Source organism: Galeopterus variegatus, unplaced genomic scaffold (genome assembly GCF_000696425.1).
Source record: "Galeopterus variegatus unplaced genomic scaffold, G_variegatus-3.0.2 Scaffold9, whole genome shotgun sequence".
NCBI lineage: Eukaryota > Metazoa > Chordata > Mammalia > Dermoptera > Cynocephalidae > Galeopterus > Galeopterus variegatus.
In genome coordinates this window covers 1,710,016-1,724,970 of record NW_007726120.1, presented here as the reverse complement: position 1 = coordinate 1,724,970, position 14,955 = coordinate 1,710,016, and the positions used below count along the sequence as shown (strand labels likewise).

Genomic DNA, 14,955 nt, shown 5'->3' with positions numbered 1-14,955 from the left:
TTGCGATCCCGTTACCGGTCAGTAAAAAAGACAAAAAGGAAAAAAAAAAAAAAAAGAAGTACGGATAACTTAAATATGTCTCTGAAGAGATGTATCAACCAAATCAAAATTATATCATATTTTATAAAATTATGAAATTAGAGATTTAAAATACTCAGTTTTTGCTGTATAACAAATGGTTAACAGTTTGGACATCCCAGGTTAATGATACAATGAGTCAGCAATATCTGTCATCACCAACTAAATATGACAGTGCATGATGCATGTGTTTCATGAAATTCACTGTGTCACCATTTGGTTGTTTTGTTTATCATATTGCTCAAGTTAATCGTTTAATACATTAGCATTTTCTTTACAGGGAACAACCACTGAAACTGAAATGAGAAAGAGAAGGTCAAGTTCTTTTCATGTTTCCATGGACTTTCTAGATCCTTCCCAAAGGCAAAGAGCAATGAGTATAGCCAGCATCTTAACAAATACAGTAGAAGGTTCGTAACAAATTCCATTGCCATTTCAATTACTTCCACCAAACTTATATGGTCTTATTTGAAACAAATATCTCTATTTGTGAATTGGGTACAGTATATTCTAATGAGAAAACAATAGTTTTATTCAAGAGTTATTATTTGTTATATGTACTAATATATTCTAAAAGCTTTTAAAAAAAATTATTTAAAGTCAATGACATTGGGACTCTAAAGAGTGTTTTCCTACCTGTGTGGCAACTATTTAAAATGAGGAATAAAGCATTTCTGTTAGGGGTTTCTAATCCCATTAGTCATAGCAACCCTCTCTTTGATCCACTTAGTTTAGGCCTTCAGCAACTCTCTCTTCCAGGCTCATCCTTCATCCTCTCAAGATTGAAGGGGAGGAGTAGGTCATTTTCACAAAACAAACAAAAACAATTAAAAAGATGATTCTTGGATCACATCAATCCCTATACTAACAAACTCTTATAACCTGAGGTTGACAGTGTAGCCAGTCGTTAACACAGGGTTACACACAGTCTCTACACTACCCCAAACCATGTTCCTATTGTGACTTCGTTTGAAAGACCACTCACTTGAGGCCAAGTGTTGAGCCACAGTATCAACGCATAAGAGAGAAAAAAAAAACTATTCTTTTCTATCTCTGCTCTGTGCATATCTAATGAAATATCTTTGGGAATCTAGAGTAGATTCTATATGTGTGTGTGTGTGTGTGTGTGTGTGTGTATTTTTTATCAAGTACAAAAGAGGTTGATTCTGTAGCAAATGGAAATGTGCTGATTACTAAAAATAAGTTTAGTAGATCTGAAATAAACAAATGTATGTGTATATAAAATGTATCTTTTGGTGGTGGTTCTTATTTTTTTAAATCCAGAACTTGAAGAATCCAGGCAGAAATGCCCGCCCTGTTGGTATAAATTTTCCAACATATTCTTAATCTGGGACTGTTCTCCATATTGGTCAAAAGTGAAACATATCGTCAACCTGGTTGTGATGGACCCATTTGTTGACCTGGCCATCACCATCTGTATTGTCTTAAATACTCTTTTCATGGCCATGGAGCACTATCCAATGACGAAACATTTCAATAACGTGCTTACAGTCGGAAACTTGGTAAGCATATTGGAAGGTAAATGTGTTCAGTCTTCAAATTTCCTGTTTGAGAAAATGTTTACATTTAATAGCTTATAGCAGTCTTTCAATCACAATTCCTATCCCCTGACCCCCAAAATGGGAATTATATCTAGCTGGCCGCACCCTACTTTTTGCCAAAAATAATGGCCCTTAATGTCAATGCAAAAACTGAGAGAACAGTAGACATAGGCCTACACTACTACTTGAAAAGTCAATGATGACATCTTTAACTTTTTCAAGATGCAGAAGCAGTTCATATTTAAGGATTCTCTTTTTTCAAATGATATTATCATAGTTGCCCCAGATGTAGAAAGTTAAAATAAAGTTGTAGATTTTTTTTATCCTTGCTAGTCATCATCACTGCAAGAAATAATTTTAACTCAAAAATGTCTCTAGCTTTTCCACTTCTGGGATCTAGATAGTACATATATTGTTTTGTCCATCTATGTATTCTATATCAGAACCATGACGTATTGAAAACCTTCAGTACATTTTGTGTATTATATAATTAGCAAGGCCATCTTTGGTGAAGGTTGCCACTTAATTCTTTTTCGTGCTTCAAAAACATAAATTATTAAAATGATTGCCAGTTGCTTCAACTTAGGAATATGAGCTTTTATTTGCTGAAAGAATGAGCTATCTAAAGTAATGTATGCATTTTTCATGATATTTGGTTTGAGGTTTAGGATTTTTGGTGGTAAAAAGCAAAAACATGCTTAACATCCTGCGTGTATTATTTATATTTTTAAAGCTCTACTACTTATGCTATGGAAGTAAATTTTTTTTCATGTGCATAACAAATAATGCCAATAGTAATGCACACATTATAATAAAAGATAAGCATGTATAATAACTATTTGATTTGAGGCAAATAAGAATAAATTTATAGATAAATACAACTGTTTGTGGACAAAATCCTGTCGGTACCTGTGTTGTGTGAAGTCTGAAGGAAAAGGCAGTTGGATGTAAAGGAAAGAATACTGTTAAAAATAGAAGACTTTTGCACTCAAATCCTAGTTTTGCCATTTTCTAATAGTATGGTAGTGAGCAAATTATTTCACCCATCTGAAAATCTTAGTTTCCTCATCTGTAAAGTAATAATTATAATACCTACATTATCCATTTATTAGAGCTTCTATGAGGATAAAATGAAATAATGTATATGAGAGTCTTTCATCAACTACAAATTACTTTACAAATTTAAGTTATTAATAGAATCATTATGGAGAAAGTAGCATAAGCATCTTGTTCTAATAGCAAACATTATGTCATGCAATTTATCACTACCTGATGGAATTAGAGTAATTTTGTTTCGATCTTAGGTTTTCACTGGGATCTTTACAGCAGAAATGTTTCTGAAAATTATTGCCATGGATCCTTACTATTACTTCCAAGAAGGATGGAATATCTTTGACGGTTTCATTGTGACACTTAGCCTGGTAGAACTTGGCCTTGCCAACGTGGAAGGATTATCAGTTCTCCGTTCATTTCGACTGGTAAAAACATAAAAAGGCAAAAAAAAAGTTTGTAACAATCAGCATTCTTGCATAGTGCTGTCAGATTTTATGACACAACCTTGGTTCTAGAGACTACTACAGATTTCCAGTTTTAGAAAATATTTTTTAATGAAAATGCATGACTTTTATCAGTAACTTGAAAATATAAATTGCCCATTGTAGCAGTGGTTGACAGTCAGATACAAGATGTACATGCAGAAACTTTTCCTAATTCTACCTCTAGAAAGTATACACCTTACAAACTGAAAGAAGAGAAAGTTTGCAGGATTACTAAACATGCTCATTAATTAACATATGTGCCCTTGCAAATCAGGGAAATAATTATAGAGTCATGGGAAATATCTCAAGTTTTTCAAGGCAGGTGCATCTAACCTTATGAATGTCCTGACAACGACACCGATAAAGGAAAAAAAGGAATGAACATTTTTCTCTACCTATATCAGAACTCAAAATAATGTTACATTGTGTACTAATAGACAAATGAATATGTTTCAACAGAGATCATTCAGATTCAGATGCTAATATTCTAATGTCATGCCCAGTATGTCACAAACCATCTTTATAAAACTAATTAGGAAAAGTTGGACCCCAAGTAATCATTAAAACTTTACGCTTAGAGAAAATGATCTACATGGCTAAAATATGGAAAAAACAGAATCTTCCTAGGGGGTCCAAAAATTAACCATTAACCATGAGCCTGAGTGGGTTAGGGCAGGGCAGATATTGTAAGAGATTCAGTTTTAAACATCATTTCTTGGTAAACCTCAATATATGTAAAGCTTTTAAAGATCATAATAATATATATTAATTTGTTATTTTCCAGCTTCGAGTTTTCAAGTTGGCAAAATCTTGGCCCACACTAAATATGCTAATAAAGATCATTGGCAATTCCGTGGGGGCTCTGGGAAACCTAACTCTGGTGTTGGCCATCATTGTTTTCATTTTTGCTGTGGTCGGCATGCAGCTCTTTGGTAAGAGCTACAAAGACTGTGTCTGCAAGATTGCCAGTAACTGTGAACTCCCACGCTGGCACATGAACGACTTCTTCCACTCCTTCCTGATTGTGTTCCGCGTGCTGTGTGGGGAGTGGATAGAGACCATGTGGGACTGTATGGAGGTCGCTGGCCAAGCCATGTGCCTTACTGTCTTCATGATGGTCATGGTGATTGGAAACCTAGTGGTATGTACCCACTCAAGATATGTATTTCAGAAATATATTGCAAGCATAATGGAATAGTGACAATTTTGCCCCCCCAAACCTATTGTTATTAGTTTAAAAAGTCTCTTACTTAATATATGCTCATATTTTTACTTTGAAAACAGCAACATAGTAGTGACCCTACAATTTTTGTACTCAACTCCATTGTGTCAATGATTTTATCACATTTATTATGTGAATTGTAATAGAGTATCATATTGAAGACAGATATGCTGGGAACATTTTACCAATTCAGAGCCAAGACAGGAAGAAATTCTAAAAAACAAACAACAACAACAAAAATACAGAGAGAGAAATCTCAGGATACCTGCCAGTATAGGACTAAAAAGTGGTGCCTTTGAGCGTTCATACTTACTGCACCATTTCCTTGCCTCTTTGTGACCTGTAACATTTCAGTCACTTTATGTCATATGGCAGATGCATTAGCCAACCTGGGTTGGTCGATTCTCTAGTGGCTCTAAGTCAAAACAAAAGATGGCAAACGATGCCTGAGATTACCCTAATTGAGTAACTGATCAATCTTTCTATCTTTTAAATTTGGAATGTTACGTTTTAGCATAGAAATATATGATGTATTTCAAAAGGTATGTACATTAATGTGCCAATCTCATGGAAATGTTAATGATTATTCATAAACAGTTCTCCTAATTAGTCAACAGTGGGGTATGAGAAATACCATAGGTTAAGAAAACATGTCCCAATGCCTATGTTAAGCCTTTAATCCTCTTCTGAGTCATAATGGTTATTTTTCAATTAATGCCCAATTGAATATCTCTGTTTATCAAAAAAGAAACTGTAAAATGCATTTAAATGCATAATTAATGATTTTTAAGTTTAGAATTCTTCTAAAGTACACATATAAATCTGTTTTCTTCTACTCTTACAGTTTCATACTTAGTGAAACCCTAGGGTTAGGTCAGTTCATTTAACTTCTTCATTATACTAATGAGAGAACTTGAGAGCAGTAAAAAACACATCTTTACCCAAGGATGTATAGATAAGTAGCTACTGAGCCGGATCACAGATTCAAATTGCTCAGCTTCTAATCACTATGCTGTGTTGTTTCTTTCTCATCTAATTTTAGAACTTACAGTTTCCTCCACACTTAAAGGAATAAGTGATCATAATCTGCCTTTCTTTACAATGGTTTAAAATTATAATCATATTTTTATTGTTTTTAAGGTCCTGAACCTCTTTCTGGCCTTGCTTCTGAGCTCATTTAGTGCAGACAACCTTGCAGCCACGGATGATGATAATGAAATGAATAATCTCCAAATTGCTGTGGATAGAATGCACAAAGGAATAGCTTATGTGAAAAGAAAAATATATGAATTTGTTCAACAGTCCTTTGTTAGAAAACAAAAGATTTTAGATGAAATCAAGCCACTTGATGATCTAAACAACAGGAAAGACTGTTGTATGTCCAATCATACAACAGAAATTGGGAAAGATCTTGACTATCTTAAAGATGTAAATGGAACCACAAGTGGCATAGGAACTGGCAGCAGTGTTGAAAAATACATTATTGATGAAAGTGATTACATGTCGTTCATAAACAATCCCAGTCTTACTGTGACTGTACCAATTGCTGTAGGAGAGTCTGACTTTGAAAATTTAAACACAGAGGACTTTAGTAGTGAATCGGATCTGGAAGAAAGCAAAGAGGTAAGAATCTATAGATGTGGGTAGGTCAATAGATGCATAGAGAGAGAGAGACAGAGAGATGATCCCCAATGTATGATGGTTCAATTTTTGATTTTTTGGCTTTACTGAAGTACAAAAGCGATACACATTCAGTAGAAACTGTGCTTTGAATTTTGAATTTTGATCTTTTCCCCAGGTAGCAATGTGCAGTAGATGCTCTCCCGCGATGCTGGGCAGTGGCAGCAGCCATAGCTCCCTGTCGGCCATGTAATCACAAGGGTAAACAACTAGTACTCTACTCTACAGTGGACTGTATTCCATAAAGTACATGAGATATTCAACACTTTATTATAAAATAGGCTTTGTGTCATGATTTTGCCTAAGTAGGCAAATGTAAGTATCCTGAACACGTTTAAGGTAGGCTAGGCTAAAGCTATGATCTGGTAGGTTAGGTGTATTAAATGCATTTTCTACTTAAAATATTTTCAACTTACAACAGTTTTATCAGGACTAAACCACATCACAAATCAAAGAGCATCTGTAATACATACACTATATTGCCATATTTATGATTATATATTTTCCATCTAAATTTTTTTTTTTTTTTTTTGCCATCAGGCAAAATTTTATTTCACTGAGGAAGGTTTAAACCAGGGAGATACGCAGTGAGACTGGACAAGGGGCATCAAGAATAAGTATGATTTGTAATAATATATATACTAGTAATATTGATTTGATCAACGTATCTCAATGTTGAACCCCAAAAATACATATAATTGATTTTGATTCAATAAAAATAAAAAATAAATAAATAATGTGGTATGCAATGAAAGGGGAAAAAAATAAAAGTAAACCAGGGAGATGATTGATAAATTTTTAAAAAATAACTTATGTCTGAGTTTTCTCATCTTAGTAATGGATATTTGTTACATGGATAAGCGTACATGTACATCATCATCTGATTCAATCCTTAAAATGACCTAGAATGGAATGTGTTATTATTCTAACTTTTCAGATAAGAAAACTATCTTATGGAGTATAAGATCACATGACTAACGGAGTGTGGAGTTGAGACTTGGAGCATTTGTTTAATAAGTTCTGTTTACCTTCCATTGCAGCACGTTGGCTCACATACATGGGAGAGAACTAAACAACAAGAAATATTATATGTTGCTCCTCCAGCTAAAATTACATTGCCCCATGTATTAGTCTGCTTGGGCTGCCATAACACTCACTCTGCCACAACCTGGGTGGTTTAAACAACCAAAACTTATTTTCCCACAGTTCCAGAAACTGGAAAGTCCAAGATCAAGGCACCAGCAGGCTCAGTGTCTGGTGAGGGCTCTCTCCTTGGGTTACAGATGGCTACCTTCTTGAGGTATCCTCACATGGCCTGTCCTTGGTGCGTGTGCATGGAGAGAGAGAATTCTGGTGTCTCTTCCTCTTCTTGTAAAGGACCTGCCCTGTAAATTAGGGCCTCACCCTTATGACGTCATTTCACCTTTATCACCTCCTTACAGGCCCTGACTCCAAATACAGTCACATTAGAGGTTAAAGCTTTAACACATGAATTGGGATGGGGAAGGGACAGTTCAGTCCAAAGAAACCTACTTAGAAATATTGATATATAAGATAGTTCAAAAAATGTCTAGAACAATGCACTTTCACTTTCCTTTTAGTGTTTGGAAGTCTCAAAAACAGTAAGGTGCCCACCGTTCGGATTGCGTAGTTTAAATATTTTAAAGGATCAGACAAAATTCTAGTAGATGTCACCATGTCCAAGGATAACTACATTGTATTTTGATAGTTGTCCATGTAAGATACCACAGTCATGTTACACTCTTTTGAATTATTAAATATGTCCCTTTAAAGATGTTTGAGTATTTATAATGAGTCTATGAATAATCTAGGGCATCTTCCACTTTTAGGAGGAGAGGGCTAATGTCAGAACTAGAAACTGTTGCTTTGACCCCAATTAGGGATTCATAGGTAACTCAGGTTGGGTAATGAGAGAAGGGGGAGGGAAATAGTACAGCGACATAATGGTAAATAGATCCTGGTCACATTTCTCATGTCTGTGGAAATGGATTCCAGAAAAAAAAAAAGAATAGATTATTTTTGTAAAACATTGTGAAATTTCTTCAGATTTTTATTTGAACATTTTTTCAGTTCAAACTGTTTATTAAAAGACTTGGGTTTTCCTAAGGAACCAGATGGGGGGCAATTTTTTGAGAAATTGTTTTCTTCATATTTATAACACTGGTTCTGAACTTCTGTTAAAATAAATTTAGTAATATTCTTCTTAGTCTGATTTTCTTTGTCCAATATTCAGACCTACATTTAATATTTGATGAAGACTAATAGCTACTATGTGCTATCTGTTGAATTAAGAAAGGAAAAGAAAACTATTTTATTTTACTATTTATAACAAGTACTTCTGCAAAACTCTGATGTAATTTATATTTTTACATTTTTGTGTGTGTTGATCAGGGCTAAAAGGAGCACTGACCTCTTTATAAAGTGACTGTCCACCAAACCACTAGAGACAGTTCTGTTTCTTCACATTCTTTGACATTTTATATCTTGAAACATTGCATTGACTGAAATTTTAAATGTTAGGGTAGTAGAAACTTTAGAGGTAATTTAATGCAGTGTTTCTCAAATGGTGAGTTATGACTCAGTTGGAGCTGAGAAACCCATTTCATGCACCAGTAATTTTTTAAAATTTTAATGAAGGGCCGGCCCGGTGGCGCACTGCTACAGTGCGCCGCTTGGGAGCGTGGCGGCGCTCCCGCCGAGGGTTCGGATCCCACATACAGACCGACCGCTCACTGGCTGAGCGAAGTGCGGGTGCAGCGCCAAGGGTTGCAATCCCGTTGCCGATCCCGGTCCGGTACGGGCGCAACACTGAGGGTTGCAATCCGTTGCTGGTCACGAAAAAAGACAAAAAGGAAAAAATAAAAATAAAAAAAATAAAATTTTAATGAAATAGAATAGATTATGTCAGAGCACATTGTATGTGGTAAGGAGAAACACTGGCAAATGAAGCTTCTATTTCCTGTGGTGAACTTTAATGAACTGTTTGTCTAATTAGAGTCTACCCATCTGGTCCATGGGTGTAGTACCTGAAGTTCAGGAGCTCTTAAGCTTGAGAAACACCATTTCAGCTCTTTGAAGGTAGTGGTCATGAAGCCTAGGCAGAAACAATTGCTTCCTTTTTTGGTTCCCAGAGATATAAGGCATAAAACAAGCACAGGCAATAAATAATGCATACCCTAGGCTCATGCATCTTGCAAAGTACCATAGTACTTTAGGGTAGCTACTTATATGCATGTATATTTCTCCTGTTATGGTTTGACCTAATTTTACATGTTTGGTATGAAGTAGATGCTCAGATTAAAATTTTCCAGCTCATTCAGCCCTTCTTACTAGAACAGTTTTGATGGATTCTTATCACGCTTGTTCTGATGAGAGCATACTTGAAATTATAGTTTTATTTCCCATAATTTCAGACCCCACTTTTCTCTGGATTCAACTGAGTTAAATTTTGTTTTTATTGTTGTTAGCCTTGTTACCTTGTCAATTTATACAGGCCTTCTGAGAAAGTAATAATCCCTCATCTTTTTCATGTAAATTGCTTTTGAAATTCAGTGGTGTTTAATCCAGCTTAAATTTTTCAATTTAATACTGAAACTTCTATTGATCCCTTAATATTACATTTCCATTTCTTTCATTCATTTTTGATCTGGCTTTTTAAAAATATTCTTTTATATATTATCACATTGCTCCAAATTTCCTGGCATTTCCACTTCAACATTTCTTTCTTCTTGGGCAGAAATAAACCCACACAAAACTGTTTCTCCTCATTTCTTCTTCAGTCTTATGTTGTACTCTGTTCATCAGAGCAAAGCAGAATTTATGAGATGCTCAGCTTTTGGAGGAATTAACCTGACATCAGACGTCCGAAAAGATGAAGATTCTTTATTCTATGTTAGGAATGTAGCCTATAGGCCTATAGTATATTAAAGTAATCTCATCACTCTGGTTCTTTCTGTTTTAGACTTTATTCTTTTTTCCTACCTTCATTTATTCTGCAGTTACCATGTGCCAGGGGTGGATACTAATAAGCCATAAGCCTTGATTACACACACACACACACACACGATGACCCAACCTTTAAATATAAATTTCCATATTGAGACATACTGTATTGACTCAAAAATGCTACCTCTCATGGCCTCTGTTAGACCTATTCTATTTGAATTTGTTAATGTTTCCATTTCTTAATTTCAATAATGACTCTTATCTATAATGGGTCATTATAATACCCCAGAAGTTTTATTAATGCCTTGGGTTAAAATGACAAGTACCCATTGTTTATTATCTATACTCTGAACATTTGTTTTTAGACATGTAAGGCCACTGTTAGAATGTTATTGATAAAAGGTTATACTCTGGAGCCAGATGCTGAGTTACATAATTTCATATTAGCCACTTACTTGTGACCTTCCTGATTATCCAATCCTCAATTTTCTCATCTTAGAAATGGGGATAATATTACCTCCTGCATATTTTTTAGGGAGTAGTAAATGAGATAGTGAATGTGAAGTACTTAGCACAGTGCCTAACATGCAGTAAGTATTTGATAAGTCGTCATTACTGTTTTTACCAGTAGCATTCTTCAACACACTGTTCCAGCCAGTTTTCTTTGTCCTTTTTTTTTATTGTATACCTTTTTCCTCCTGTAATAAATTTCTTTATAAGTTTATCTGGGGATAATGATAAATTTTATATTTTCTGTTTAATTTTTAAATTGTTTTGATTAAATTCTTATATGGCAAACTTTAAAAAATATGTAAGAAATTTGTTTTTCTGAAGGGCACTTCAATCAGAAAAATAAATATGCAAGAACTTAGAGATATGAAGCAACAGGTGCATTTGGAAATGATTAGCAGTTTGGAATTGCTGGGCCATAGAATCACAGGAGATGAGGCTAGAGATGGAGGTAAGAGCAGAGTCTCAGTTTCTAGGAAACCAGCAATAGACTGGTATGAAGAGACACAGTAAGATGGAAGCTCATATTTGTTTTGCCTCCTACGTCAGGGGTGCACTCACACATCACTGTCCCCAATTATGGGACAAATTTGTGGTCATCATTTCTATACCTTCCTCCTATTGGCCTTCAAATGAAGAAAAGGCATCACCTCTATAAGTCCCAAGAGACCTCAGCCCTCAAAGTACATTCAAATAACTTGAGGAATTATTTTGAAAACCTAAGAAAGTTTCTTGGTTCGTGCAATAATAAGAATAATGATCAGCTGGAAATAGAGGTTTCTACTGAGTTTTAATAATAAAGAATGGTGACTTAGACAGACTTTGGAAAGCTTTGAAATCTGAACAAAACTGCTGAAACTATAAAAAAATGATATAAAATCAGATCTTGACAATTAGAAAGCAAGTTTCTTTGTTTATGGATTGCGTTTAATAGAATTTTTCTCCTCTGAAGCACCTACTACAATGTTGGGTACATAATGAGTGCTCAATAATTTTTTGAGTTTTTGTTGCCAAATAAGGATATAAGACTAAGAGTTTTACTCTACTATAGTCAAATCACTAATTCTATATTACCCAGTTCCCCAATTTATTAAACAAAGGCGTCTGTCCCATGATGCTTATAGGAATATTATGAGGATATAAAAGGTGTTTGGAAGTGAAAAGCACTCAAAAGCATATGGTGATGCCACCATAATAACTACTGTGATTTCTTTTAAATAAATTGAGTTATTAAAATTATAGCTCTTTGGAATAAAAATGATACATAACTAAAGTAATTAGGAAAAAGCACTTGCTTTTGCAATAAGTGAGCTCTAGAATAATTAATAAAAATGTTATTTGGGTCCTTGTAATTCAGGTCATGTTAATAGCAGATATCATTTGTTAAGTGTTCACCAGTGACAAGCATTGTTTGTAGAGCTTTACATGTACTGTCTCATTCAATCTTCATACGGTAAAATAGATAGTACTATTCCAGTTTTACAGGTGTGGAAAATGAACATATTTTGAACAAATGAGTACTTGCTGAAGTCACACAAATAGTAAATGGTTGATCCTAGCCTAGAATCCATGTAGTCTGCTACAGAGTCTATGCTCTTAACCACTACACTAAAGCTTCTCAGTAACGTCAGAAAATGTATTTCCTTTAGCATTTTTTTAAATTAATGATACTATTTATTGAAGAACCAAGAATAGGTGTCAGCTATAGATTCAGTGTTAACTACCAATCGCTCCTCGCTGGGTGTAGACTAATGGCATAGCCTGACTGTCTTAGAGCCCTTTCGCTCAGTCTTGGAAGGTCCTCTTCCTCCTGGACTGGCCTGCACTTTAGGCCGATCTGCTTCTATATCCCACATTGACATATGGAGGTCTAGTCCTAATTACAGAGCACTTAGTCTTCCAGGCTGTAGTTACTCAAATTTGTGCTTAAGGAGCATACCCTTCTGAGTTTAATGCTGTCTGGAAAAGTCTTCCAAATCGCTAAGAAGCATTTCTATGATAATCTTATGAGCTTATGAGGTCTTTGAGAACGGGGAAAACACTAACCATGTCTTACTTTAAGTCTATAGCACATACAAAATATTTCTTAAATAATGAATAAATGGGTGATGAGCAGTTACTTCTAGATTCCCATTTGTTCTCCCAATTGTATCACCTGTGTTAAAAAAAAAAATACTTACTGCTTTCCTGGTATTTTTAATACTTTTAATATTTTGCTCTTACAAAATATGGGTTAGGGACATACAACAATTTTCAACCTAAGTACAAGATCTCTTTGAGATTGAAGCTGCTGTCTGTGAAGAGTACAACCATCTAGCCAGTAGGAACCCTAACCTCCTCTCCCTTATGTCTAATTGATTACCAGCGACTGCCAAGTCTCTCTATCCGTGTCCACTTCTCTGCATCTCCACTGCTTTCACCCAATGTCAGACCTCCATCATCTCTCAGTTTTGCTGCTAGAGCCTCCAAATGGGTCTCCCACAGTACTATGCCCCTCACAGTCTCCACACAATGATTGGTGGTCTTTCTAAAAGGCAAATCTGGTCATAGCTCTCTCCTCTCTAACCTTTCAGGAGTTGCCTGTTCAGAGTCTGTACCATTTAACACGGCCTACAAGTCTCTGCAAAAACTGACGTCTCTGACCTCTGCAGCCTCATGGAATAGTATTCCCCACTCCTCTCCACCCAGTTATACTGATCTTTTGTTTCCTCAAACTCCCCATGTTTTATCTGGGTCTCATCTTTATACCTGTTCTCTGTGTCTGGAATATTCTTTTACTCCATTCTGCTTCATCTGGCTCACCCGTACCCATCTCATCCTTTTGGTCCCAAGTGTCACTTTCTTCTACCCCACCCTTCCTAGACTCAACTAGGTGTTTTCAATATGCTTTACTGACCCTATCATGGTGTGTGGCAATTCTTTGCTTACTGTATCTTCCACCTGTTTGTGAAACCATGACAGCAGGAACTAGATCTTTTATATTCACTATTTTATTTTTCAGGTCCTAGTTTTTATGCCTGGCTCATACCAGTATTTTTGGTAGTTGAAAAGGTCAAATACCAGCAATTAAACCTATTACAGACTGTGCCAACTGTGGTGAAAATTGTTACTTTTATCAAGTAAGCACATGCCAAACATTTTCCATGTGTTTACCTTGCTCCATCCTATAACAACCATGTGAAGTAAGGACCATTTTAAAAATTAGAAACCTAAACCTTAAGGAGCTCAAGACAATTGCCTAAAGTCCATAAAACCAGTAATTGTGATTCAAATCCAAGTTTAATTGATCCTCAAAACAGTACTCTTACACATTTTATGATATAGTTATACAGTTTCCCTAGCCAGTAGACACTAATTAAATATGTTATCATTTAATGTTAAAAATTAATGTCAAAAGAACATTAGACGGCTGGCCCGGTGGCGCATGCTACAGTGCGCTGCTTGGGAGCGCAGCGGCGCTCCTGCCAAGGGTTTGGATCCCACATACAGACCGGTTCCCGCTCACTGGCTGAGCGAGGTGCGGGCGCAATGCGGAGGGTTGCGATCCCGTTGCCGGTCCCGGTCCGGTACGGGCGCGACACTGAGGGTTGCAATCCGTTGCCGGTCATGCATAACTTCGTATAGCATACATTATACGAAGTTATACGACACTGGCTGTGCGAGGGGCGGGCGCAATGCGGAGGGTTGCGATCCCGTTGCCGGTCCCGGTCCGGTACGGGCGCGACACTGAGGGTTGCAATCCGTTGCCGGTCATGAAAAAAGACAAAAAGGAAAAAAAAAAAAAAAAAAAGAACATTAGAGAGCCTATGCTCAATTCAGCAAAATGAACTTCATAACGGAAACTACTCATTTAACTTGAAATTTTGGTTTCTAGCTTGGGAATTAATTATAAATACAATTTTGCAGAATTTTTTTGTTTCCTTTCAAACTTTTTTACATTACAGTGATTTCCTGCTGGCCCAATATGTGATGTGGTGTTATGGTTCTTTTGTTTCTTTGTATCTAATCAATACCAAAGTTCATGTCTGACATACTTTAAAGCAGAATTCAGGGTATATTAGAGCTGTATTCCTCCCTCTTCACCTCTACTTTGGGCAAGTGTTTGACTAATACTAGATTTTGCAATTAATAGGAACAGATTAATATTAGTAAATATGAATAATGCACTGAAGATTATCCTTTCAACATGCAGCCTGGTGAAGAACTCATCTGAGGTATAGGAATAATGTGGGCTTAATGAGTTAATATTTGAGTTTTCTAGCTGCTCTATGGAAATGCTAAATCTCAGTACATTGTCTTTCCTTTTATATTATATTGTTGCTTTGTTGAGTCTTTAATAGAGGTCATTTTAATTTTTAATATGCATAGTATACACTAGAAATATTTACTAGTGCACATG

At 35.7% G+C, this 14,955-nt stretch overlaps 1 protein-coding gene across 1 annotated transcript in view; it reads left to right on the top strand.

Moving 5' to 3' along the window:
* SCN1A (sodium channel, voltage-gated, type I, alpha subunit) overlaps positions 1-14,955 on the top strand; it is a 127,024-nt gene that overhangs the window by 73,448 nt on the left and 38,621 nt on the right. The window contains exons 13-17 of the mRNA XM_008585445.1: positions 359-488; positions 1,363-1,601; positions 2,945-3,118; positions 3,963-4,319; positions 5,541-6,023. Of these exons, the coding sequence (XP_008583667.1) occupies positions 359-488; positions 1,363-1,601; positions 2,945-3,118; positions 3,963-4,319; positions 5,541-6,023 (1,383 nt within the window). The remainder of the gene's footprint in view (positions 1-358; positions 489-1,362; positions 1,602-2,944; positions 3,119-3,962; positions 4,320-5,540; positions 6,024-14,955) is intronic.